General features: G+C 44.4%; 1 protein-coding gene across 2 annotated transcripts in view; it reads right to left on the bottom strand.

Moving 5' to 3' along the window:
- SH3GL1 (SH3 domain containing GRB2 like 1, endophilin A2) overlaps positions 1 to 25,576 on the bottom strand; it is a 919,809-nt gene that overhangs the window by 13,918 nt on the left and 880,315 nt on the right. Inside the window, exon 8 of one of the 2 annotated variants that reach the window (XM_082263930.1) lies at positions 8,548 to 8,604. The exons of the other annotated variant lie outside the window; for it this stretch is intronic. Coding sequence (XP_082120056.1) covers positions 8,548 to 8,604 — 57 coding nt within the window. The remainder of the gene's footprint in view (positions 1 to 8,547; positions 8,605 to 25,576) is intronic. 2 annotated transcript variants of the gene reach the window in all.

Below are 25,576 nucleotides of genomic sequence, written 5' to 3'. Positions count from 1 at the left end.
ATGATTCAAATCACCTTTACTATAAAAATAAGGGGCTTTTCTATCTTTATACTATGACCATGAAAAATGTCCTGTTGTGGTTTCTACCACTCCAAGTGCACCAGAGAGTGGCCCTAGTAGGCATAATACGAGACTAGTAACAAGCTACCTCATTATGCCCTGCAAGAATAAATTTAAAAACCACATAGATGAAAAAGTTTCATAACTATCAATTGGCGTGACAATCAATATGTACAACGCACAGAAGAAACTCTAGCTATATTTCATTTCTGATTCCATCCTCCTGACCCGCCTGTAATGACCGGGTCATATGGATGGATACCTATATTCTTTGGCCTAACATATTTAATATTTAAAAGATTCGATGTAATCCGAGACCCACTGTCTAGTTGGCTCTCCCTCTATGCGCCAGATTTAGTCCTGTCAAACTGATTCCTGTATATGTGTATGATTATACAAATTACTGTTACTCTTTATAAGTAAAGGGTCCCCCTTTTTTTCATACTTTTTCATTTTTCATTGCCATGTTCAACGTTCTCATAATGATTTCTGTAAACAAGTACAATTATTCAAATTGATGTAAACAAAGTGTTTGTTTAAAGCTTGCGTTTTATCAGCGGGATGCGGTTGGCTGTTGCCGCCTTGGGCTCCCCCCAGCGCACAAAGGGGCGACCCCACCCCCTACTGGCTTCCGTGCGTCATCATTGGAAGAGCTCTGGTGGCCGTATGACGTGCGATGGCGCGCCCGGAACGCACGCCGCGGCCGACGTCGATGACATGGGCAGCGCTGTGCGCTCCAGACACAGAGGACCCCGATTGGTCCACACACACGCCATAGGGGGAGACCTCTCTGGCTCTGCGCGTGCGCCGGCGTCTTTAAATGGTGGACGCTCTCAACCCTGAGTGCGGGCCGCCATTCTACACCCTCCTACTCGATACCCAGGTAAGGCAATATGGTAGAGAATATGTGCTACCATCCATGGTCCGCCTATAGGACATGCTGACTCTATTCTTACCCATTACCACTCGAGTCCTCACCCTTTCCTTGTTTCTTCTGCCCAACTGGGCAACACCAAGCATTTTCCAATTGTATTCTTGGATGACGATACTGATTCACTACTCGGGTTCTCCTTTCTTTCATATGCTCCTACCTTCATGCCTGGTGGTATATATATATGTATCTCTATTCCTAACCAATCTCATCAAACTCTTAAACTCACGGTGCACAGGGATTACTTTGTAAATGCTATATATACCTTTTGACACTTACCATCTACTCCACCTGAGGTTTTCTTACATTCCCAGCACTCCTTACTACACAACCTTGCTTTTTGGCCGAGTATATATCAAAGTTACTCAGTATTGGGTCTTTCTCCTCCCAGGGACTCTCTCCATAGGGACCCCTCAACTTCAATACTCGTATACAATCTATCTCCACTGGGAGTACAACAGACGGTGAGCCTTATGGCTCACAATTATCTATTGCGGAGACATTTTGTCTCTTCCTCCCCCTCCCCTTCATTATCAGGATAGACATCTTTTATTCGCCCCCCTCTTTTTCCTTTAGACGCCCTCTGTTTTGGACCGATCCTTGGGATCCTTGTGGGAGTCCTCTGGCTAGACGCGGCCAGCCCTGCTGCATAACCACCTTACACTGCTTCATAGCCCCTGTCGACCTTTGGGCCTTTCTGCCTTTTCCTCTCACTGTGAAATAGTGACCTGCACACCTACTATTGTGGCAGAGTGCTAAATGAGTTTGTCAGGAGCACAGCAGACTTCTGAGATGCAGGTCTTCACCTGCTTGTTTTAAATTCTGTGGCCTTATTTGTCTAGGACTACTCTATGTGGTACTTATCTATACATATAATATCTACATTGTGAACAATATATACTATAGCTATAGCTTTGTCACAGCAAACACTTTGTATTTTCATACTATGTAAATATGGTTGATTTATCATCATTGTTTGTTACTGATTGCTATGTTTCGTACCCTTAGTCTGAGATCTATCCCTATCTGACCGTTGGTCTCCTTTGGAAGTCTCAGCCACCTCCAGTCCAAGAGACGTAACATATGGCCACTTGTATTTTTAAAGTGTTTGTCTATTCAGTGTCATTCTTTTGAAATGTACTTTCAGATATTGTTTGTCTAATATTAATAAATCTAGTAAAATAATTACTACTCAAGACCTGGTTATTGCCATTTAAAGTCCCACACCCTAGGGAAATTTGTTCTTTTATCTATTCCCATGGGATGTTGGCAATTTCCAGGTTAACCACTGGATCCAAATCCATCTCTTCTTTTTTCATTATTTAATTTATTTTTAAAGCACTAGCGCTTTTAGCTTGATAAAAAGCGCAACATGTATACATCTGATCTTGTGTGTCTGCTGTAAATATAAAAATCACAGCAGACACACAGGAGATCAGATGTATATGTGAGTTGGTGGAAGTGAAAGAATTAAAAATCTGCTTGCTACATTAAGTAGTAAACAATGACATTAATTAGTTCTTGCTCTTCATTGTAAGAAGAAGGGGAGGGCCCACAGATTAACATGATCCCTGAGATTAGTAATTACATGGTACATAGCTGCTTGAAATAACTCCTTGCACAGAGTCTGAACAGAGCCAAACAGTAATGGCTCAGTTCAGACACTTGCAGCCCAACGGATAGTTCTGGAAAAAAAAAAAAACATCCAAGAAGTAGATACAACGGTAGTAAGATGGTTAACAGTTACCTGCAGTTACCCCTTTAATACCTTAAAGTGTTGCTAAACCCAGGACCCTGCATTCACTCTATCTGGTCTCCCACAGTACACAGAACAGGAAAATACAATTATGTTGGTAAATTTAAACTGCTAAATACCTTTTCTCATCAGCAGGATATAGCAGTCTTGTGGCTTCTATCAGTCAGAAAAGGGGTTTGGTGTAACCAAAAACTGCGCAAATGGTTCAACCGTGTATATAAATATATATAAAATATAAATATATGTGAATAAATAAATAATTATTAATTTAAAGGAATTGCTTCCTTGTAGTGAGCAGCAACAAAAAAAGCAAATGTGTTGAACGATTGTTTAAAAGAAGGAAAGTGTCGCGCTCAAACATAAATATAAAGTGCCTGTGCAGATATTAGATCAACAATTCATAATTAGTACCAATCTAAATTCAAAACATCAATCAATCTGTGCCCAACATTATAAAGTGCAAACAGTCCATATGCAGCATCAACCAGTCCACATATCATTGGTGTCACACAATGTAGCAGAGACTTGATAGTTAGTGCAGATTAAGCCTTCACCTCCACACTTCACCCAGTGATCTAGTAAGGTACTCCTTACCGGAAATATATGACCCCTTGATTATAGGGGGTCACATAGACATTTTCTCCAACTCAATGCACGATCCTCAGCTCCTCTGTCACACAATAGGTTCCAGTAACAAGCCTTTAGAGCATAGCTCGGATCAGGTGGCAAACATGGGTGGAATGAAAAGAGACTCTCATGGTGCAGTAAATCAAAACATGTCGCTTTATTTAAAAAGAAATGCACTTACTAGAATCTCCATAAAAGAATCGCCTTTCTCATAAAAGTATACAGCGGGGTTGAGAGCACTGCCGATCGTACAGCGCTCCTCTAACCCGGAAGTGGCTACGGTCTCACGTTTCCCTTCCCGACGTACGTTTCGTCAGTACGACCTGACGTCATCAGGGGATCATGTGACCGTATGTTTACTTCTCCTTTTTATTGAGAGTAAACCACTCAGCATCCAATCAAAACCTCCTTAGTTCCTTACTCCACCCACATGACTCGGATTGGAATCATTACGGGGGCCTGATTAGAACAAAAAGGATAATAACATAATATTGCAGCATTGTCGCCGCAGCTTCTCCCTTTTATTGGAGTATACGCTTATATTGAACCCAATGCAAAAAATTGCTTAGTTTTAAACTTGGACTGCAACTATGCTTACTGGGATTTTTTAATGGAATGCCTCGCGTTACAATAAATTTTTTTTACTTAAAAATTTTATTTTTTTATACCAATAACGGTGTTAATACAAATGCATAAACCTAATTAGACTCATTAACCATTTGTATACTAAATATCTTAAATAGCACGTTATAAATTGCAGATTTGCATATACTTTAAACATTAATTTAATATCTTTAAAACCCATGATTGGGGATGGATTATGAATTATTTTAGTTATAAAATGTAAAATTAAATTCCAATTAAAAATTAAAAATTGGATATAAAGAAATTCAAATCTATCTCAATGTTCATACCTAAAGGTTGCAATGTGTTCATTTTATATATCCATTGGGTTTCATTAATGGATATTTTTTGGGTCATGTTTCCTCCTCTCCAATGATTTGTTACTCTGTCTATACCACAAAACGTTATTTTTGAGGGATCCTTATTGTGGTACAGGCGAAAATGATTGGAGAGGCTATGTTTTGGGAATCCCTTCCTCACGTTTTTTACATGTTCGTTGATACGCACCGATAGTTGTCTAGTGGTCCTTCCAATATATTGGAGGCCACAAGGACAACTTATCAGGTATGTGACGTGGGTGGACCTACATGAAATGAATTTTTTGATGTTGAATTGCTGACCAGTAACATTCGATTGGAAGGTGGTGGTTTTCCTCTGATTTTTCTTAGTTTTCTTGCACGCGTTGCACCTCCCACAGCGAAAAAAAACATTCTGGTCTAGAAATGTTAATTTGTTAGTGGGTGGGTCTGGTATATTTGGAGCAATGCTATGTCTGAGATTGGGAGCTTTTCGATATATAAAAATCGGCTTTTCCGGCAATATTTGGTTCAAGGTTTTATCTTTTTTCAAAATTGGCCAATGTTTTCTCATAATGGCTTCCACTTTTTTATAATCTCTGTTGAAATTGGTTAGGAATGCTGTTTCTCCATTACTGTATTGCGGTTGTTCATAAAATCAAATATTTCCATTGCTGCAAGTTTAAACACAAGTGGGTGTGTAGGAAATCAGAAAGGGGGTTTGGTGTAACCAAAAACTGCGCAAATAGTTCAACCGTGTATATAAATATATATAAAATATAAATATATGTGAATAAATAAATAATTATTAATTTAAAGGAATTGCTTCCTTGTAGTGAGCAGCAACAAAAAAAGCAAATGTGCTGAACGATTGTTTAAAAGAAGGAAAGTGTCGCGCTCAAACATAAATATAAAGTGCCTGTGCAGATATTAGATCAACAATTCATAATTAGTACCAATCCAAATTCAAAACATCAATCAATCTGTGCCCAACATTATAAAGTGCAAACAGTCCATATGCAGCATCAACCAGTCCACATATCATTGGTGTCACACAATGTAGCAGAGACTTGATAGTTAGTGCAGATTAAGCCTTCACCTCCACACTTCACCCAGTGATCTAGTAAGGTACTCCTTACCGGAAATATATGACCCCTTGATTATAGGGGGTCACATAGACATTTTCTCCAACTCAATGCACGATCCTCAGCTCCTCTGTCACACAATAGGTTCCAGTAACAAGCCTTTAGAGCATAGCTCGGATCAGGTGGCAAACATGGGTGGAATGAAAAGAGACTCTCATGGTGCAGTAAATCAAAACATGTCGCTTTATTTAAAAAGAAATGCACTTACTAGAATCTCCATAAAAGAATCGCCTTTCTCATAAAAGTATACAGCGGGGTTGAGAGCACTGCCAATCGTACAGCGCTCCTCTAACCCGGAAGTGGCTATGGTCTCACGTTTCCCTTCCCGACGTACGTTTCGTCAGTACGACCTGACGTCATCAGGGGATCATGTGACTGTATGTTTACTTCTCCTTTTTATTGAGAGTAAACCACTCGGCATCCAATCAAAACCTCCTTAGTTCCTTACTCCACCCACATGACTCGGATCGGAATCATTACGGGGGCCCGATTAGAACAAAAAGGATAATAACATAATATTGCAGCATTGTCGCCGCAGCTTCTCCCTTTTATTGGAGTATACGCTTATATTGAACCCAATGCAAAAAATTGCTTAGTTTTAAACTTGGACTGCAACTATGCTTACTGGGATTTTTTAATGGAATGCCTCGCGTTACAATAAATTTATTACTTTTTTTTATACCAATAACGGTGTTAAGACGCAATTGTAAGAAAGAGGAGGACTATTTGACTCAATCAAATCTGTTAACATCTAGATTTGTTGAGAAAGGGTACAAATTGGAAGAAGTATTGAAAACAAGAGAACTTGTGCGACAAATGCCTAGGAAAGATCTGCTCAAAACAAAAAAGAAGAATAAGAACAGTAATGGAGAAACAGCATTCCTAACCAATTTCAACAGAGATTATAAAAAAGTGGAAGCCATTATGAGAAAACATTGGCCAATTTTGAAAAAAGATAAAACCTTGAACAAAATATTGCCGGAAAAGCCGATTTTTATATATCGAAAAGCTCCTAATCTCAGACATAGCATTGCTCCAAATATACCAGACCCACCCACTAACAAATTAACATTTCTAGACCAGAATGTTTTTTTTCGCTGTGGGAGGTGCAATGCGTGCAAGAAAACTAAGAAAAATCCGAGGAAAACCACCACCCTCCAATCGAATGTTACTGGTCAGCAATTCAACATCAAAAAATTCATTTCATGTAGGTCCACCCACGTCACATACCTGATAAGTTGTCCTTGTGGCCTCCAATATATTGGAAGGACCACTAGACAACTATCGGTGCGTATCAACGAACATGTAAAAAACGTGAGGAAGGGATTCCCAAAACATAGCCTCTCCAATCATTTTCGCCTGTACCACAATAAGGATCCCTCAAAAATGACGTTTTGTGGTATAGACAGAGTAACAAATCATTGGAGAGGAGGAAACATGACCCAAAAAATATCCATTAATGAAACCCAATGGATATATAAAATGAACACATTGCAACCTTTAGGTATGAACATTGAGATAGATTTGAATTGCTTTATATCCAATTTTTAATTGGAATTTAATTTTACATTTTATAACTAAAATAATTCATAATCCATCCCCAATCATGGGTTTTAAAGATATTAAATTAATGTTTAAAGTATATGCAAATCTGCAATTTATAACGTGCTATTTAAGATATTTAGTATACAAATGGTTAATGAGTCTAATTAGGTTTATGCATTTGTATTAACACCGTTATTGGTATAAAAAAAAAAAAAAAATTTAAGTAATAAATTTATTGTAACGCGAGGCATTCCATTAAAAAATCCCAGTAAGCATAGTTGCAGTCCAAGTTTAAAACTAAGCAATTTTTTGCATTGGGTTCAATATAAGCGTATACTCCAATAAAAGGGAGAAGCTGCAGCGACAATGCTGCAATATTATGTTATTATCCTTTTTGTTCTAATCAGGCCCCCGTAATGATTCCGATCCGAGTCATGTGGGTGGAGTAAGGAACTAAGGAGGTTTTGATTGGATGCCGAGTGGTTTACTCTCAATAAAAAGGAGAAGTAAACATACGGTCACATGATCCCCTGATGACGTCAGGTCGTACTGACGAAACGTACGCCGGGAAGGGAAACGTGAGACCGTAGCCACTTCCGGGTTAGAGGAGCGCTGTACGATCGCAAGTGCTCTCAACCCCGCTGTATACTTTTATGAGAAAGGCGATTCTTTTATGGAGATTCTAGTAAGTGCATTTCTTTTTAAATAAAGCGACATGTTTTGATTTACTGCACCATGAGAGTCTCTTTTCATTCCACCCATGTTTGCCACCTGATCCGAGCTATGCTCTAAAGGCTTGTTACTGGAACCTATCGTGTGACAGAGGAGCTGAGGATCGTGCATTGAGTTGGAGAAAATGTCTATGTGACCCCCTATAATCAAGGGGTCATATATTTCCGGTAAGGAGTACCTTACTAGATCACTGGGTGAAGTGTGGCTTCTATCAGTGTCCAGCCAAGCACTGGTTAAAGTTGTAGGAGGAATTTTCATTCTCCTCTGACTGTCCTATAAGGCTGCATGACTTTTGATTGGCCCTGTGCGGATCACATGCACCTTCCTAAAAAAAAAAAAAACGCTCTAGCAAGCAATACACCCCTGCATGTGCAGATTGCCTCCTAGGGCTCTGTAATATCAGCAGATGGATTGGGGACAGTAAAAGAAGCGGAGGATCAGAGAAGACAGGATCAAACAGCCTTTTTACACAATGCGGAGGGTTAACCCCTTAGGTTCCACAGTGAGTAAAACAAGCATGCTTTACTGCATTTACAAACTGATTTTACCGTTGTGGGTTTAGTAACACTTTAAAAATATAGGGGGTGTTTTCATTTTAAAACTGGTAAATGTGTAAGGGCATATGCCTGTGAATGTACTGTGTATCAACAAATGGAAAACATGCAGCCCTGTGTTAATGGTAAATTCCCCAATATAATTAAACCTAACACTTTAAATATCATTGTTACAGGATTATAAAAGGATGTAAAATTTGGTACTGAAGATAAGTAGAGGGGACATATTAACAGTACATGCATGACCACAGATTAACATTAGAAGGCAATCACTTACTTGAACTGCGGTTGCTTGATGTTTTGACTGTTTTATCTGAGCGAAAAGAGGGCGAGGCTGTCAGAGAAACAATAGAGTGTTTTTTTTTTTTTTTTTTTTTAATAAATAGAATATAACAATTTTAACTTTTTTTTTTTAATAACTTGAGCTTCTTTACAAAAATAAAAATTTTATTAACCACTTTACGACCAGCCACCGCTGATGTACTGCGGCAGGCTGGCTTGTACAGGTAAAGCCCGTACATGTACAGCGCTCGCTCTCGGGGCCATGGGGCGCACTCCCGCGCGCCCCTGGGCCTGCCGTTGCTCTGATTCAGTTCAGAACCGATCAATCATCAGGTCCAGGCCAATGATTTTTGGTCTGGACCTGGTGATCGGTCCTGACCAATCACAGACTTAGCTGTGCCTGTGTAATGTACACACAGGCACAGAAAAGATAGTCTCTCCCCTCCCATAATCCTTTTTGGATTCCAGCGTGAGAGGAGAGAAGATCAACTGTAAGTACTGCATCAAGCACACACACACACGTAGCTAAGCATATTTAACCCCCAATCACCTCCCCCAGTTAACCCTTATACCCCCTGTCACATTGCACACTGTATACAGTATTAGTGTGCCTTGTGACTTGGTTTAGCGCTAGCGACTGTTACTTTTAGGCTTAGGATACCCACCACCCCCCCAAATAAAGATTTAACCCCCTGATCACCCCCCATTAACCCCTACACCCCCTGTCACATTGCACACTATAGACAGTATATAGCAGTTTTCTATATTTCTGTAATAGTGTGACTTGTGACTTGGCTTAGCGCTTGCGACCGTTACTTTTAGGCTTAGGATACCCGCCACCCCCCCAATAAAGATTTAACCCCCTGATTCCCTCCAATCACCCCAAGTTAACCCCTTCAGCCCGTCACATTGCACACTAGATACAGGTATATAGCGGTTTTCTGTATTTCTGTAATAGTGTTATTGTGACTTGATTTAGCGCTAGTGAGTTAGTTTCTGTCCCAAGTAGGCTTAGGATACCCGCCACCCCCCCAATAAAGATTTAACCCCCTGATCATCCCCAGTTAACCCCTTCATTGCCCTGTCACAGTATCACTTTCATAGTATACATTTTTTTTTCTGATCACTATTATTAGTGTCACAGGTGACATTAGTTAGCGTTAACGCTAGTTAGCGTCAGTCTAGGACAACGCAGATCCCCGCCACATAGTTAGAAATATTAATTAACCTCTTGATTACCAGTAACACACACATACACCTCCATTACTAGTATAGTATCTGGACGGATCAACATCTTTGACCTGATCAGAACTATACTAGCGTCCCCAATAGTTTAGGGTTCCCAAAACGCAGCGTTAGCAGGATCGGTCAAGACACCTGCCAGCACCTGCGTTTAGCCCCTCCGCCCAGCCCACTCCACCCCACCCCACCCCACCCCACCCAGGCAAGTGCAGTGATCAATAGACTTCTGTCACTTTCAAAAAACACAACACACAAATCCGCTACGTTAGAGTCAGGCCTAATCCCTGCTAGCACTAGCAGTTTTTTTTGCAGCGTTTGAAATAGTCCTTGACAAGCAGGTGCTTTTTTACCTGTGAATCACACTACTGTACCTGTAAATTTAGTGGCTAAAATGTCCAAATGGTGGTACAGTAGTGAAGAGGCCTACCGCATACCATGTCAGATCATGTCAGAAGAGAGCGATGGGGAAGCCTCACTGGCAGAATCAGGGTCAGTATACGAGCCTGTAGAGAGCAGTGGCTCCCTGACAGATAGCTCAGACGACGGAGGGGTCCCTGCTAAGGTCAGGTGTACCCGACCCCGTTCTGGAGTTGTTGAGGTGCAGAGATGACAGCGTGCTCGTATGGAGCAGAGAGCCAGTACTAGTGCCGCTTACACTTCTGGTGAACTGGCAAGCACCAGCAGCTTAGTACACCCTGGACCTAGACATACCAGCACTGCAGTATCACTTGGGGACGTGGCGAGTCCCATAAGTGCAGTTGAAGCTGGTACGGTGGCTAGGTGTAGTAGTGGAAATTTCTGCGCTAATAAAAGTGAAGCAAATTATGTAAATAAAAGAAGCTGCTGCACATAGGAATCATAGAACTCCTAAAATACAATTAATAACAAAATTGTGCTGCGCTGGAAAATTAAATGGTTAAAGTGTCATTATTATTGACATTCGTGCTCAAATTAATGCATCAGAATAAATAAATCATAAGGAAAAAACAATATAAATTGCTCAAAACCGTTTGTTAAAACAATCCATGCAAAGAAGTGAAAAAAAATGGATTTTTGTAAAATCTTACCGTAAAATCCTTTTCTCTTAAGCTCATTGACAGACGTAGTCCTCGTTGATACTAACAACTCGGGTTATGCTGCCCTCTACAGGAGTAGGACTAGACAGGAAAGAAAACATTCTGGCCACACCTTAGGGGCAGTCCCAGAGGGTATATCCTCTCTCTCTCTGCTACAGCAAATCAGTTATGTCACAAAGCAGTGTTTAGAGAATTTAACCCAACCCAACTCAAAACAGAGGGGCGGGTACTACGTCTGTCAATGAGCTTAAGAGAAAAGGATTTTACGGTAAGATTTTACAAAAATCCATTTTTCTCTGTCGCTCATTGACAGACGTAGTCCTCGTTGATACTAACAACTCGGGACGGCCCAAAGCAGTACCACAAATGAGGGGTGGGAAAATGGAAAACAAAAATCCAATCTAGAAGGCCCAACCGGTGCCAACTAGAAGTTCTCAAGGCTCATCGATCAAAGATGAGACTCAACAGAAATTCCAACAGAAAAAAACCCTCGAGGTAGACCACCGGTCTCCTCAAATTGCGGCCTGCAAAACCTTGCGGCCAAATGAGGCATCCGCCGATGCCATCACATCAATTTTATAAAATTTTGTAAAGGTATGTACCGACGACCAAGTGGCCGCCTTACATACCTGGACCACTGACGCCTGATGGCGGAAGGCCTAGGAAGTACTGAGCACTCGAGTGGAGTGCGCCTTAACAGGGAACGGAGGATTCTGACCCCTAATAGAATAAGCCTGTACCACCGTCTGTCTAATCCTTTTGGAGATAGTCGCGGCAGATGCAGGCAACCCCTTTCTGGGGCCATCCGTGATCACAAAAAGTGAATCCGTCTCACGGAACGATTCCGTAGCCTTCAGGTATACCCTGATTGCCCGAACCACATCCAAGGAATGCAACGCATGTTCCCGATGATGATTGGGCTGAGGACACAAGGAAGGTAGCACAATATCTTCATTCAGATGAAAGTCTGAAACCACCTTTGGAAGAAAGGATGGCTTCGGATGAAGAACTACCTTATCCCTATGAACCACTAAATATGGGGACTGGCATGATAATGCAGCCAGTTCTGACACCCTGCGTGCAGAAGTGATAGCCACCAAGAAGGCCACCTTCTGGGATAAAGTAAGCAAGGGAATCTCCCTGATGTTTTCAAAGGGAGGTTTCTGCAGAACCGACAAAACCAAATTAAGATCCCAGGGCGGTAAGGGCGCGCGGGCTGGTGGAGCCAGGTGCCGCACCCCCTGAATGAAATTCCGCACCAAGGAATGAGTAGCCAAGGGCTTCTGAAAGAAGATTGCTAATGCTGAAACCTGACCCTTGATGGTGCTCAAGGATAGTTTCTGATCAACCCCCTTTTGCAGAAAAGCCAATATTCGAGTCACCGAATAGGTACGTGGAGGAAATCCCAAAGATTCGCACCACGCGATATAAGTCTTCCATGTGCGATAATAGACCTTGCTGGAAGTTGCATTCCTTGCCTTAATTAGAGTAGGAATAACTGAAGCTGACAACCCTCTGTCCTTCAGTACCTGGGTCTCAATGGCCAGGCCATTAAAACCAGCGACTGTAAAGCACAATGGAAGATCGGTCCTTGAGAGGAAGTTCCCAAGGAGCGTTCGCGACTAGCATGTCCAAGTCGGCCTGACCGGCTTGACGAGGCTAGCCTAGAATTTCCAGGATAACTGGAGTTCCCTCCATCTCCATCCTGCGGAGAAATCTCAGCAGCAATCTGAGAGGAGGGAATACCTCTAATAGCTGACACTGCCTTTACAGGCCGTTCAGCGCGTCTGCTGCGTCCGCTGGAGGATCGTGGGCGCGCGTTACCAATCTCTGCGCCTCCGGGATGCTCTGAAGAAGACACAGATGGTAAAATCCTTGGTGATTGACTTAAGTCATCACCCTGATATTGCCTGACTGGATCCGAACCAGGCTGCCCTAGAGCTACCTGGCCTAGGCAATCCGACAAAGTCTGATCGTTCTCTGTTCCCACACATTTATCAGACACCTGATTCCTATCAGGAGTGATGATTTCTCCTGGTTGAACATTAGAGACCGAAGTCACCCGGCTAGAGGCTCCTTGGTCTGTCTGCTCAACCGGATCCGATTCCTGTGGGGAACTGAGACTAATCTTTGGAAAAGGTAAAGAAAATGATCTGTTCAGGGAACGGTAACTACCGCTCCCTGTAGTACTAAAATGTTGGAAGGGAAGAATCGCACCGGTAGCAGTGATCGATGCTCGATCTAGTGCTCTGAATACCGGTGAAGACGTCCCCCCACCCTCAAGCCGGGTGGGGGCGCACCTTCAGGCTGCGTAAGCCTTAGCTTCAGGTTTGGCTGAGTCGGTCTTTTGTTTGTCCGACCAGCGCTTCTTGAACCCTCCTAGAGGGGTTTTGCCCTTCCCGCTTGCTCCAGCAGAGCGAACGAACCCTTTATGGGCGGCAAAGAAAGGTCCACGCTTGTTACGAGGTCCTTTAGCTTTAGCAGCCTGTGGCAAAAAAGTGCTTTTGCCCCCAGTGGCATCCTTAATGATCTCATCTAGGGTGGCCCCAAATAGACGATTCCCCTGAAAGGGGAGATTCGCCAAGGTCTTTTTGGAACCTAGGTCCGCTGACCAGCATTTTAACCACAGCACACGTCTGAGGATTACCGCTGACATAGATGCATGCCCTAATAGGGGGGTGGCATCCAAGGCTGCGTCACAGACAAACTGTAGTCCTTGTATAATCTGTTCCATCAAATCAGATGTTGCCTGGGGGATACCTTTCCCCTTCAGGTCCTGGCGCACCAATCTCGCCCATTCCGTTAATGTCTGAGAAACTAGACCAATGACAATTACTGGTCTAAAGGCTGACCCTATCAGGGAAAAGATAGTACGGGACTCCGCTTCTACCTTCCGATCCACCGAATCTTTAAAGGACGAAGCGTCCTCCACCGGAATAACCGTGGCTTTATTCAGTCTGGAAATAGGTGGATCCACCACTGGTGGTACCGTCCATTTCTTAATGAGGGATTCCTCAAACGGATAGCGTCTAACAATGCGCTTGGAAATAGTAAAGGTACGCTTTGAATGATCCCATTCCTCTTATTACCAAAACACTTGGGTAAAGGAAAAACCTTCACCGTCTTGGTGGGTTTGCTAGTACCAAAGGGAATTTCCATTTCAGTTGCCTCTGCCGGTAAAACCTCAAGTCTTAAGGTTTCCTGAACCGCCACAACTAGTGCGTCCACCAGTGCTTCTTCTTGTGCTATGGCGGAAGCATGAACGTCCTCCTCACTGTCTGAGGGAACTTTACCTGAGACAACAGCCCCTGCAGAGGGACCTGCAGCTGCAATGACCATCTCAGAATCTGAATCTGAAGTCTCAGATGATATAGGGGTAGGCGGGGGTCGCTTTCTTGACCCCCGTTCCTGACAGGCCGTCTCCACCCGAGCCACCAAAGACTCCAAAACTGCTGTAAATGCATCCATACTCTCTGCACTGGCGGGTCCCGCGGCCCCCTCGAGGGAAACAGGTGGGGGTACCTGTGTGGCAGGGTCCATGATAATTCCAGATATTACCTGGAAAAAATCAATTGCCAAAAAAAAAATAAACTTTTTTTTTTTTTCAGACCCCCAGCGCCACAATGCCCCTCAGTGTTACCTGCTTAGGGACCCCTACAGAGCGAGAGAGAGAGAGATAGACCCCAAGGCTCACCACTTGATGCTCAGAGTTTCAAATGCAACTTGTTTCAGCACTGTCTAGAACAGACAGGAAGTCTTTTGGCTGGCTTCCCGGGTACAAAGGAGGCGGCTCCGCCCCTCTGCCCGCCTTCCGGCGCCTCCCCTAGCTCCACGAGGTGTTTGGGTCACCTCAAACATGGCCGCCCCCATGCTGGAGACACGAGGCTACGCCAATATGGCGGCCTCGTGCGATCTGACAGACAATGGCGGCGGCCTGTACAGGATAACGGCGTGTCTCCTGCGGGAGAATCTCGGCCCCACAAACCTTCACCCTAATGGTGATCAGCCTGGCCGGCGGTACCGGACCCTGGCGGGCCGTATGCGGTCTGTGGGCCGTCGGAAGGCATCTGCCTTTGCTGGAGGAATGCGATCTGGACTGCAGTATACATGTATAGCCATCGCCCTGTGAACACTTCTGACAGGTAGGATACCTTATACTATCACAGTAATATTCTAGTGCTGCCACTGACTTCAGTCATCTTTACAGTTTTGAAATGACATTAGATTGTCAGCTCCCAAACCAAGCCTCCTGGTTTCTTGTTCACAAAAATCACACTCAAATAGGGGGATCTGTGACATGTTATAGGATAGAGGGGAGATCCATCCTTACCATTTCAGAGAGGGGCCCGCGTTCACCACAAACCCGTCAGGGGGAAAAGGGGGAACATACTACTCACCATACCGGAACCAGGCGGGCGCCAACTCCTGACAGTACCCCTCTCCACCGGGGTGGGAGGGCTGTCGACCAATACGGACGCCGTGACTCATGGTCATTGGCGTTTAAGCGAGACGTTTAACTCGCAGGGTCAGTCCCCGTCCAGTGGGACTATGTCGCGGCCGACCCAGCGCGGAGCTATGGCCTGCACACGCTCGTAGGCTGAACTGGGGTGACCCCTGGATCTCAACATCCAGCCCGTCGCCCAGTTCCAGCTTTCTTGCTTGAAGATCTCACAGGAACACTGGAGAAAAAAGCTGTCTAAAAAATCTTTCTAAGAAAAAAATCCTGCCAGGACCGAAGATCCTAGCAAGGCATCTAGGTCCTTACTCCTAACTAGACAGAAAAAAACTGATTTGCTGTAGCAGAGAGAGAGAGGATATACCCTCTGGGACTGCCCCTAAGGTGTGGCCAGAATGTTTTCTTTCCTGTCTAGTCCTACTCCTGTAGAGGGCAGCATAACCCGAGTTGTTAGTATCAACGAGGACTACGTCTGTCAATGAGCAACAGAGAAAAGGGAATTTTGAATCCGAAGAAGAGTCCACAATGGTGTAAAAATTCCAAACAATCAACCACAAGTCCCAGTAATAGTTAAATCCGCAGGGTACTATGGAGATAAGAAGACCACCGATGTGAAGATCACCAGAACAGTAAAAAGGTTGGCAGCTTACCAAAACTAGTGGGTCACTCAAATTAATGAGTAAACCTATATCGGCCTATTGGATGGTAATATCAGGAACGGCCACGAGGTGTCACCTCACCGACTTAAGCAAGATTTCCACATGATATAAAACAGGGAAAGATGACAGGGACATAGCGTAACTCCATAAATAAAATCAGTTTATTTATTAAAAGAACAGTATCACACTCACGTTTAGGATGAATGTCACAAGCATAAAAAGTATGTAGGCAACCGCTAAAAGGCGAACGAACATCTCCTTCGGTTTGATAGAACTAGGAAGCCGGCTGTTGGGGGCGTGGTTGGGGGCAACCACGCCCCCAACAGCAGGCTTCCTCCTAGTTCCATCAAACCGAAGGAGATGTTCGTTCGCCTCTTAGCGGTTGCCTACATACTTTTTATGCTTGTGACATTCATCCTAAATGTGAGTGTGATACTGTTCTTTTAATAAATAAACAGATTTTATTTATGGAGTTACGCTATGTCCCTGTCATCTTTCCCTGTTTTATATCATGTGGAAATCTTGCTTAAGTCGGTGAGGTGACACCTCGTGGCCGTTCCTGATATTACCATCCAATAGGCTGATATAGGTTTACTCATTAATTTGAGTGACCCACTAGTTTTGGTAAGCTGCCAACCTTTTTACTCTTCTGGTGATCTGCACATTGGTGGTCTTCTTATCTCCATAGTACCCTGCGGATTTAACTATTACTGGGACTTGTGGTTGATTGTTTGGAATTTTTACACCATTGTGGACTCTTCTTTGGATTCAAAATTCCCTTTTTTTCAATTCTTTGCATGGATTGTTTTAACAAACGGTTTTGAGCAATTTATATTGTTTTTTCCTTATGATTTATTTATTCTGATGCATTAATTTGAGCACGAATGTCATTAATAATGACACTTTAACCATTTAATTTTCCAGCGCAGCACAATTTTGGTACGGTGGCTAGCATGAGTAGTGACCCGCAGCCACCGAGAATTCAAAGACAGGCCCATAGAGCCCATAGTGTCCTCCCTGAAGCACTGGCATATCCTAATTGGCAGCCCACAGATTCTACAGCGCCCGTACTTCCCCCATTCACTGCCCAACCTGGAATTCATGTGGAAAAAGCCAATTTTACTCCCCTTAATTTTTTTGATCTGTTTTTCACGGAAGATCTTTACAGATCTATTGTGGACCAGAGCAATTTATATGCTGGTCAAAATAATGGTTTCCAAGTTAAAAACTTTTCTGGGCCTTTCCTTCAACATGGGTATGACTAGGGGGGCGTGGCGACCGCGCACTGAGATGGCCGCAGTCTGAGCGAGCTCCGCTCCGAGCCCAGGGATCACAGCTTCTAACCGGAGACCCGCTGCACTCTCGAGGCACCCACGACTATCCCCACATACCGGACACCCTCCTGCCTCAGCCGGGATGAGCAAAACCCGTCCAGCCGCGATGCAGGTGAAGAAATTGCCGGAGTATTTCCCGGCGCGGACTCACGCTGGTCTTCACCAAAATGGTGGCGGGAGGCCGCCTTCTCCACCTCACACCGATCCTCTGCTGCCCAGCAGCCAGCCACCGATGCTTCTAGATGACATGGATGCCGCTGCCAGCGAGGTACACAGCTCTCCTTCCACATGTATAGACTCTGGGGCAAGCACTCCTTCTACACGGAGTCCCCTGAAATCTAAACCTAGAAGGGAAACAGATATCCGCAGGGATGCGATGGAAGCTGGATCCCGATCTCAGGTACCTTTTCCTACCTATAACCCACAAAATGACCCCATAGCACAGTTCCCGACCACAGGCCAGCTGATATCAGACATCCCCATGAAGGAAATGATGATGTCTCTTAAAGCCTCTCTACATGCTGACCTTTTTACTGTGGTCCACCAATGTAAGGCTGACATACATCATCTGGGTCAAAGGGTACATGTGACTGAAAGTAAACTATCAGAAGTTGCTGTCTCATACAATGTGCTTGTAGACTCACACAACTCTCAAAGATGACATCCTCATGATCAAGAATAAATTAGCTGACCTAGAAGACAGGTCACGCCGAAATAATATAAAAATCAGAGGCGTCCCTGAGACTGTCACACCGCAACAACTACCCCATTACGTCCATTCGCTATTTAAGGACCTGGCTCCATCCTTCACGGCGGCAGATCTGACAATAGACAGAGTCCACAGGATTCCTAAACCATCCTTTTTGCCCCAGGAAGTGCCTAGAGACGTTATTCCGAGAGTTCATTTTTTCCAGGCGAAAGAATGCATCTTGGAGGCGTTCAGGAGGAAAGACAGTATTCCACCCCATGCACAATCCTTACAGCTATTACTGGACTATTCGAAGCACACTTTGCAGCAGAGGAGGGATCTGTCCACCATTACTAAGGCCCTCAGAAATCATAGTGTGATCTACAAATGGAAATACCCGGCAAAATTGAGTGTGACTTACAATGATTCCACACATCTTATCACCTCGCTAGATCATGGCTTAAAGCTTCTGAAAGAATGGGGTATTGTCCCCCGCGATCCACCTGATCCTCCTCATCCTGATAACCGCGCCCAAATGATGGATCCCAGGCACCTCACGCCCGACTGGCAGGTTGCTCGGCCCAAACGGCCCAACAACAGGAGGAAAAAAATCGCAATTAATGGGTATCTCCACTACCTACTTCCCTGGGCTCACCTTTAGGTACATACCACCGTACCTACCCCCAATTTGATCAGGCAGCATGCGCTGCACGGACTCTCACAGGTCCACCTTTTTTTACCCTTTATCCCTTATTCCGTTTTGTTTTATTTTTTACGAGTTTATTGTGCCTCCTTTTTTGTGGCACTCTCTCAGAAACATCTTCGCACGCCCTTTACGTTCAGTCATCACAGCAACAAGGATACTATGACCTATCTGCACCGAATAGTACTTTGTTAAGTCATGCTGGTTACCTTTGGCAATCCGAACCTGCGTCTGATATCCCACTCTTAATTTCATATGCTCTTACTCATCACTTCCCGTGGCTACCAGGTGTTTACCCATGTGATTACCTATGTCTATATCCCTGATGTCGCTTAATGTGCGGGGTCTCAACCACCCCGCAAAGAGACGCTCGCTCTGGAGGGAGGCCCTACAACGCTTGGCGGACATTGTAGCTGCACAAGAGACATTTCCACAAGGACAAAACACCTTTGTGTACTCACAACGATTTTCCCCACATCTTTTTAGCCTCTAGGAAAGAGAAAAAAGGGGGTGTCCTCCTAGCCTTTAACAACAAATTGTCCTTTGAACTGGTAGACTCTATCCTTGATCCCAACGGTCGGTACATTGTGATAATATGTAAACTGAATAAGGCTTTATTTACTATGGTTAATGCATATGCGCCCAAATCGCACCAATCGAGATTTCTTACTCGTTTAGTCAAGCTGATCTCGAGGGTGCGACAGGGCTCTGTCTTGGTTTGTGGGGACTTGAACGTAACCCTAGATGCTTTGTTAGACTCATTGCCCCTGGCAGGCGGGAACCCTACCATTTACGTGGGGTCCTGCAGGCTGAGGGGCTGTATGACGCATGGAGGTGTCAGCACGCTGACGAACGTACTTATTCCTTTTATTCACCCAGACATAACTCCTATTCTAGGCTGGACTACATCCTGGTGGACAGACTGTCCCTACAAAAAGTCACAAAAACTGACATCCACGATATCCTATGGTCAGATCATGCAACTGTTACTTTGACTCTAGCGGTCGGCCCGATTGCGGGCCAAACACGGATATGGAGATGCGACAACTCTGTCCTCCGGGATGAGTCCAGCAGGGAGCTGTTAGAAAAGGAACTTAAGGGGTACTTTGAAAGGAATTGTGCGCAAGACACGAACCCATTTGTTAACTCGAATTCTCATAAAGCATTTATGAGGGGACTGCTGCTGCAAGCTATGGCTCAAAAGAGGAAGGCTCGTTCAGCCAAACTAGATTCCCTCCTTACGGAAATTAGAGAGAAAGATGGTCTTAATCAAGTGAATCCATCCTCGGTGCTGGCGGCCCAGCTCTCCGAGCTGCGCCGTCAGCTCCGGGAATTCTTTTGGCAGGAACATGACTCTTACATGCGACGTCTGCGACTTAATTATTACGCCAACCACAATAAGGCCGGTAAGTTCTTGGCACGGCGACTAAAAATTCGGAGGACGAAATCCACCATTCCCCACCTCTTTCATCACATGACCAAAGTTAAGATAGAACATCCCCAACTCATAGCGGACACATTCGCAGAATACTATGGCTCTCTATATAATCTTAGTGAGGACCCTTCTACCCCCCAACCCTCAGAACCATTAATCAAAGAATTTTTACATTCCCTCAAATTACCACAACTGTCTGAAACTCAACTGGCGTTCCTTAACGCAGACTTTACTGATACTGAAATACACTCTGTTGTTCGCTCTCTCCCGTCTGACACGTCTCCTGGTCCAGACGGGCTGATGAACGAGTATTACAAAACCTTCCTGCCAACCATTGTTCCCCACCTACAATCCCTCTTTACAGAAGCCGCAGCCAGGGGGTCCCTCCCCCGAGAAATGCTCACCGCACATATTGTTACTCTGCCCAAACCGGGTAAAACCCCAGATTCGCCTCCTAATTTTCGCCCGATTTCCCTCTTAAATACTGATATTAAAATATACACCAAGCTTTTAGCTAAACGACTGTTCGAAGTCATCCCCAGTCTCATCAAACCCGACCAGACAGGATTCACCAAAGGTCGTCAGGCTCCAGATGCCACCAGGCGCCTGTTAAACATCCTCCACCATGTTCAACTCTCAAAAGCCCAGACCCTTTTGCTTTCTATCGACGCCGAAAAGGCGTTCGATAGAATCCATTGGGGCTACATGACGGCCACCTTAAACAAATTTGGCTTCCACGGACCGATTGTCTCCGCTATCCTAGCTCTATACTCTACTCCCTCTGCAAGGGTTTTCCCATCAGGCTTCCTATCCAAGGAATTCCAGATTAGGAACGGCACGAAGCAGGGTTGTCCCTTGTCCCCGGCTATATTCAACTTGATGATGAAACCCCTCGCAGAGGCTATACGAGTGAACCCCCTCATCTCTGGAGTGATAGTAAACCGCATACCACACGTAATAAATTTGTTTGCAGACGACGTTATCTTAATAATCACCAAACCTTTAATATCTCTCCCCATCATCCACGAAATTCTCAACCGTTTCAGTTGCCTCTCATTACAAAGTGAACTTCCATAAATCCCTGAATCTCGACCTTGGGATCAACCCTCACACCAAGTGCCACTTGCAGCAGCAGTTCCCGTACACCTGGGCAGCTCACTCTATACCTTACCCGGGCATCCAAATAGCGGCAGACCCTACCAAGATTGTAGAGATAAATTTCAAACCTCTGATAATCAAGATCCGCCAAAACTTATCTAGTATGGCAAAAATAGAACAATCTTGGCTGGGCAGAATAGCATCTTTCAAAATGATGGAGCTGCCCAAGATAATGTATCTGTTCAGAACCCTTCCTCTGCCTATCCACCATAAATACTTTAAAGAAATGACGTCCATTTTGAAACAATATGTTTGGCTGGGCAAGAGACCAAGGTGTTCACAGGGTCACCTAATGCAGCATAAGAGAGCGGGAGGAGTGGGTTGGCCAGTGTTAGAAGACTACTATGTGTCCTCACTTCTCGCACAGGCAAAAAAACTGGTTCTTAGAATCACTAGAGGCGATGTGGGTAGGGCTGGAGACCGCCTTATCTCGGTCTGCATCCTTGCACCTTCTGCTTCTGGCGGACTCGTGGAGACCAATTGATCTACAATCATTTCCTCCCACAACCCAAGCCACCACTCTAGCTTGGAGGAAATTGTTGTCATCCGCTAGTCCAAACCCCATAGCTGCACAACTCTGCATCCCGCTTCAAACCTTAGAAGTACTAATACCCTATTTATAGACTAACACATGGAGTTCCCTGGGTATCCGGTGGGTGGATGAGCTACTCTCATCAGGTACCACTAGGTCTTGGGCAGAAATCTCCTCCCACTACAACCTGCCAAAATCACTGTCTTACTCGTACTTACAAATCCAACGATTTCTCCATAAATTCCCACTACCGGTTATAAACTTAGTTGCACCTCTACACGCCTTCTTTACGGCCTCAGAGGCAAAGGAGAAAAGAATTTCCCTGATATACAATTCCCTAGGAGGTAAAACACTATTCACGAAAACCCCCCCCCAATGCTCAAATGGGAGAAAGACCTCGAGGTGCAATTCGCAGCCCAAATATGGTCCAAATCCTTCCAAATAGTATCTGCCGCAACTCACTGCACGAACCACTGGGACCTGGCCCAGAAAATTATCTCACGCTGGTACAGGACTCCAGTCCTGCTGTCAAAATTTATAACATCTTATTCACCCTTGTGCTGGAGCTATTTCACGTATTTTGGTCATGTGTAGGCATCTCTAGCTACTGGAAGCAAATTTTTGCTACCATGTCCACCATCACGAGTAATCTCAGGTCCCCTGAACCAGCCCTAGCCATCCTTCACCTGGGAATCCATGAATACCCAAAGGTACACCGCACGATCGTAACCCATATCCTGTTATCTCATAATTGCCAGACACTGGAAGAGCAATTTAGCACCCAACCAAGCAAAGGTACTAGCCCAAGTTAACCTTAACTATCAGTACGAAAGGTTGTTGGCGTTACGGGTTAAAGACTCTATGACTAGCTTTGACTCTCAATGGGCAGCTTGGTCTGCATGGTATCCGAACCAACCTGTCACAGGTTCATCGGGGCGTTGTTGAGGTTGTGGATGTTATTGTTAATGTACCTACACGAGTTTCAATGCTACCACTCTCATTCCTGCTAAAGTCTGTTGAACTAACGTGTTTCCTTGGCACTGTTCAATTGTATTTTCTTGAGTGCGAATTGTTAACATTTCATCCACCACATTGCAATGTTTGTTTTATGTTATTTTGTTTGCTAAAACTTCAATAAAAATCACTTAAAAAAAAAAAAAAAAAAAAAACATGGGTATGACTAAAAGGAGTGAGTTGTGGTTATATTGGTCCACTAACCCAATTCACCATATACCCGTGTTCTCTGCTTCCATGTCCAGGGCGAGATAAGAGCAAATTATGCGGTTCATGCACTTCAGTGACAATGAACTCTGTCGTCCTTGGGGAGACCCTGGATATGACCGGCTCCACAAAATCCGGCCCCTTGTAAACCACTTCAATCAGCGGTTTGCAGCCTTGTTTACCCCCCAACAAGTTGTCTGCGTTGAGGAGTCCCTGATTACATTTACTGGCCGCCTTGCTATCAAGCAGTATCTCCCCAGCCAGCGTGCCAGATACGGGGTCAAGCTGTATAAGCGATGTGACAGGGCCACAGGCTATACAGTTAGTTTCCATGTTTACGAGGGTAAAGATAGAACTGTGGAGCCCCCCAACTGCCCAGACTACATAGGGAGCAGCGGCAAGATAGTTTGGGACTTGGTGTAACCCTTATTCGGTAAGGGATACCATTTGTACGTGGAGAATTTTTATTCAAGCGTGCCACTTTTTAGTCACCTGCTTGAATATCAAATTGGCGCATGTGCCACCGTGCAACCTAATCCCTGGGGCTTCCCCCAACGGCTTGTAGATTCCCAACTAAGTCAGGGGGTGAGAGCCTGCTTGATAACTGACAAACTGCTTGCAGTGAAGTGGAGGGATACATGTAATGTTTTCGTTCTGTCCTCCATTCACGCAGACACGACGGTCCAAATTCCTACGGCAACTGGTGTTTTGGAGAAGCCCCTCTATGTCCACGACTACAAACTTAATATGGGAGTGGTGGACCTCAATGACCAGCTTTTGGTGCCATACTTAGTTGTCCGTAAAGCCAGATGCTGGTACAAAAAAGTGTCTATTTATTCCAATTGGCTTTGCTGAACGCCTTTGTGCTATACAAAGCGTCAAGACGAACTGGATCCTTCCTATCCAGGAGGTGCTCCTGCCCCACTTTCCCTACCAGATGCAGTGACCCGGCTGCATGAGAGGCATTTTCCACATGTCCTCCCGAGTACCCCTGCCAAAAGAAACCCCCAAAGATGATGTCGTGTCTGAAGTAAGCGCGGATTTAGGCATGACACCCACACTTATTGTCCCTTCTGTCCTGACCAACCTGGTCTCTGCATCGGGGAATGTTTCCAACGCTACCACACACTAGTGGAGTTTTAGCGTAGGGTACAGTACGGCACAGTCTGGGGCACACTAACACAGGGTCTCGAAAGTTGTTCAATGGCTATCGTCATTTTGAGAGACTCTAACCTGGAATGTTACAGTTGAGTTGAAAAAAAAAAAAAAGTGTAAAAAAAAATATAAAATAAAAAAGCCAAAAAATAGTTGTTGTTTGGGTTATTTTTCTGTTCTTACTCTGCTCTTCTACTCTTCCTGTACTTTGTTACTGTTTTTCATTGGTAACCATTTTTTACTTTCCAGGTACCAATGTAATGTTTTATGTTTACTGTTCAGTTTACCTTGCAGGTACACATCAGCTGCCACACTGATTTATATATATTCTGACACAAACAACGTTTGCGCTCAGCATATATGGAAATCTCTGATGGCAGCGCTGTAGGAAATCATTTCACCACCGCAGTTAAAAAAAAAAAAATAGGTATACATGGCGTTGGTCACGTATACCCATCATAAGAAAGTGGGTTGATGTTTTGGGGCGGCTAATGATGGGTGTACTACACATTTTCTGGTCGATGTGGATGAAGGAATCTGTTAGGTTCTCTTTTTTTCATTCAGCACACAGGCTGCCATGAAAAAAAAAAAAAAAAAAACCTACAATATATGCCAAACAAGGACCAGTAATGTACTGGTATGTTGCTGGACTGAGTGGTTATGCCAGCATGATGCCTGCATATTTAGGCATCATCTTGGTATCCTTTTTTACAGCCAGCGGTCGGCTTACATGTAAAAGCGAGCCTAGCGGATAATTAGCAGCTAGACTGCTTTTACAAGCAGTGGGAGGGGACACCCCCCCCTTCTCCCGCCGCCTTTCTCCCACCTCCTGTCCCACCGGTAAACCAGATAGTGCAGCCGGTGGTTCAATTATTTAACCATTGAGCTGATTGGAGACGAGAATGGCTCTATGATACCGGAAGCTACGAGCAATTCATGACTTCTGTTTCGCCAGAAATAAAAAGCGCCATTGGGAAATTGGGAAAGCATCTGACCACACCAATCTGACCACACCAACAGCACCCCAACAGCACCCCTGTCCCCCCATGCTTGCGCACAAAGGTGCACGCAAGCGTCGGTCTAGTGTCAAATGTAAACAGCAATTGCAGCATGCATATGAGGTATCGCCGCAAACGCCAGGTCGAGGGCAGTAATTCTTGCAGTAGACCTCCTCTGTAAGTCCAAAGTGGTAACCTGTAAAGACTTTTAAAGGCTTTTAAAAATGTACGTATTTTTTTGCCGCTGCACGGGTGTGTGCAATTTTAAAGCATGCCATGTTTGGTATCTATGTACTCGGCATAAGATAATCTTTCAAATTTTACCAAACAATTAGGAATTATATAGTGTATTTGTGCATTACATTTA

Source organism: Pelophylax lessonae, assembly GCF_965119305.1.
Source record: "Pelophylax lessonae genome assembly, chromosome: 1".
NCBI lineage: Eukaryota > Metazoa > Chordata > Amphibia > Anura > Ranidae > Pelophylax > Pelophylax lessonae.
The sequence above is the reverse complement of the archived record's forward strand: the minus strand, read 5'-3'. Positions and strand labels throughout refer to the sequence as shown.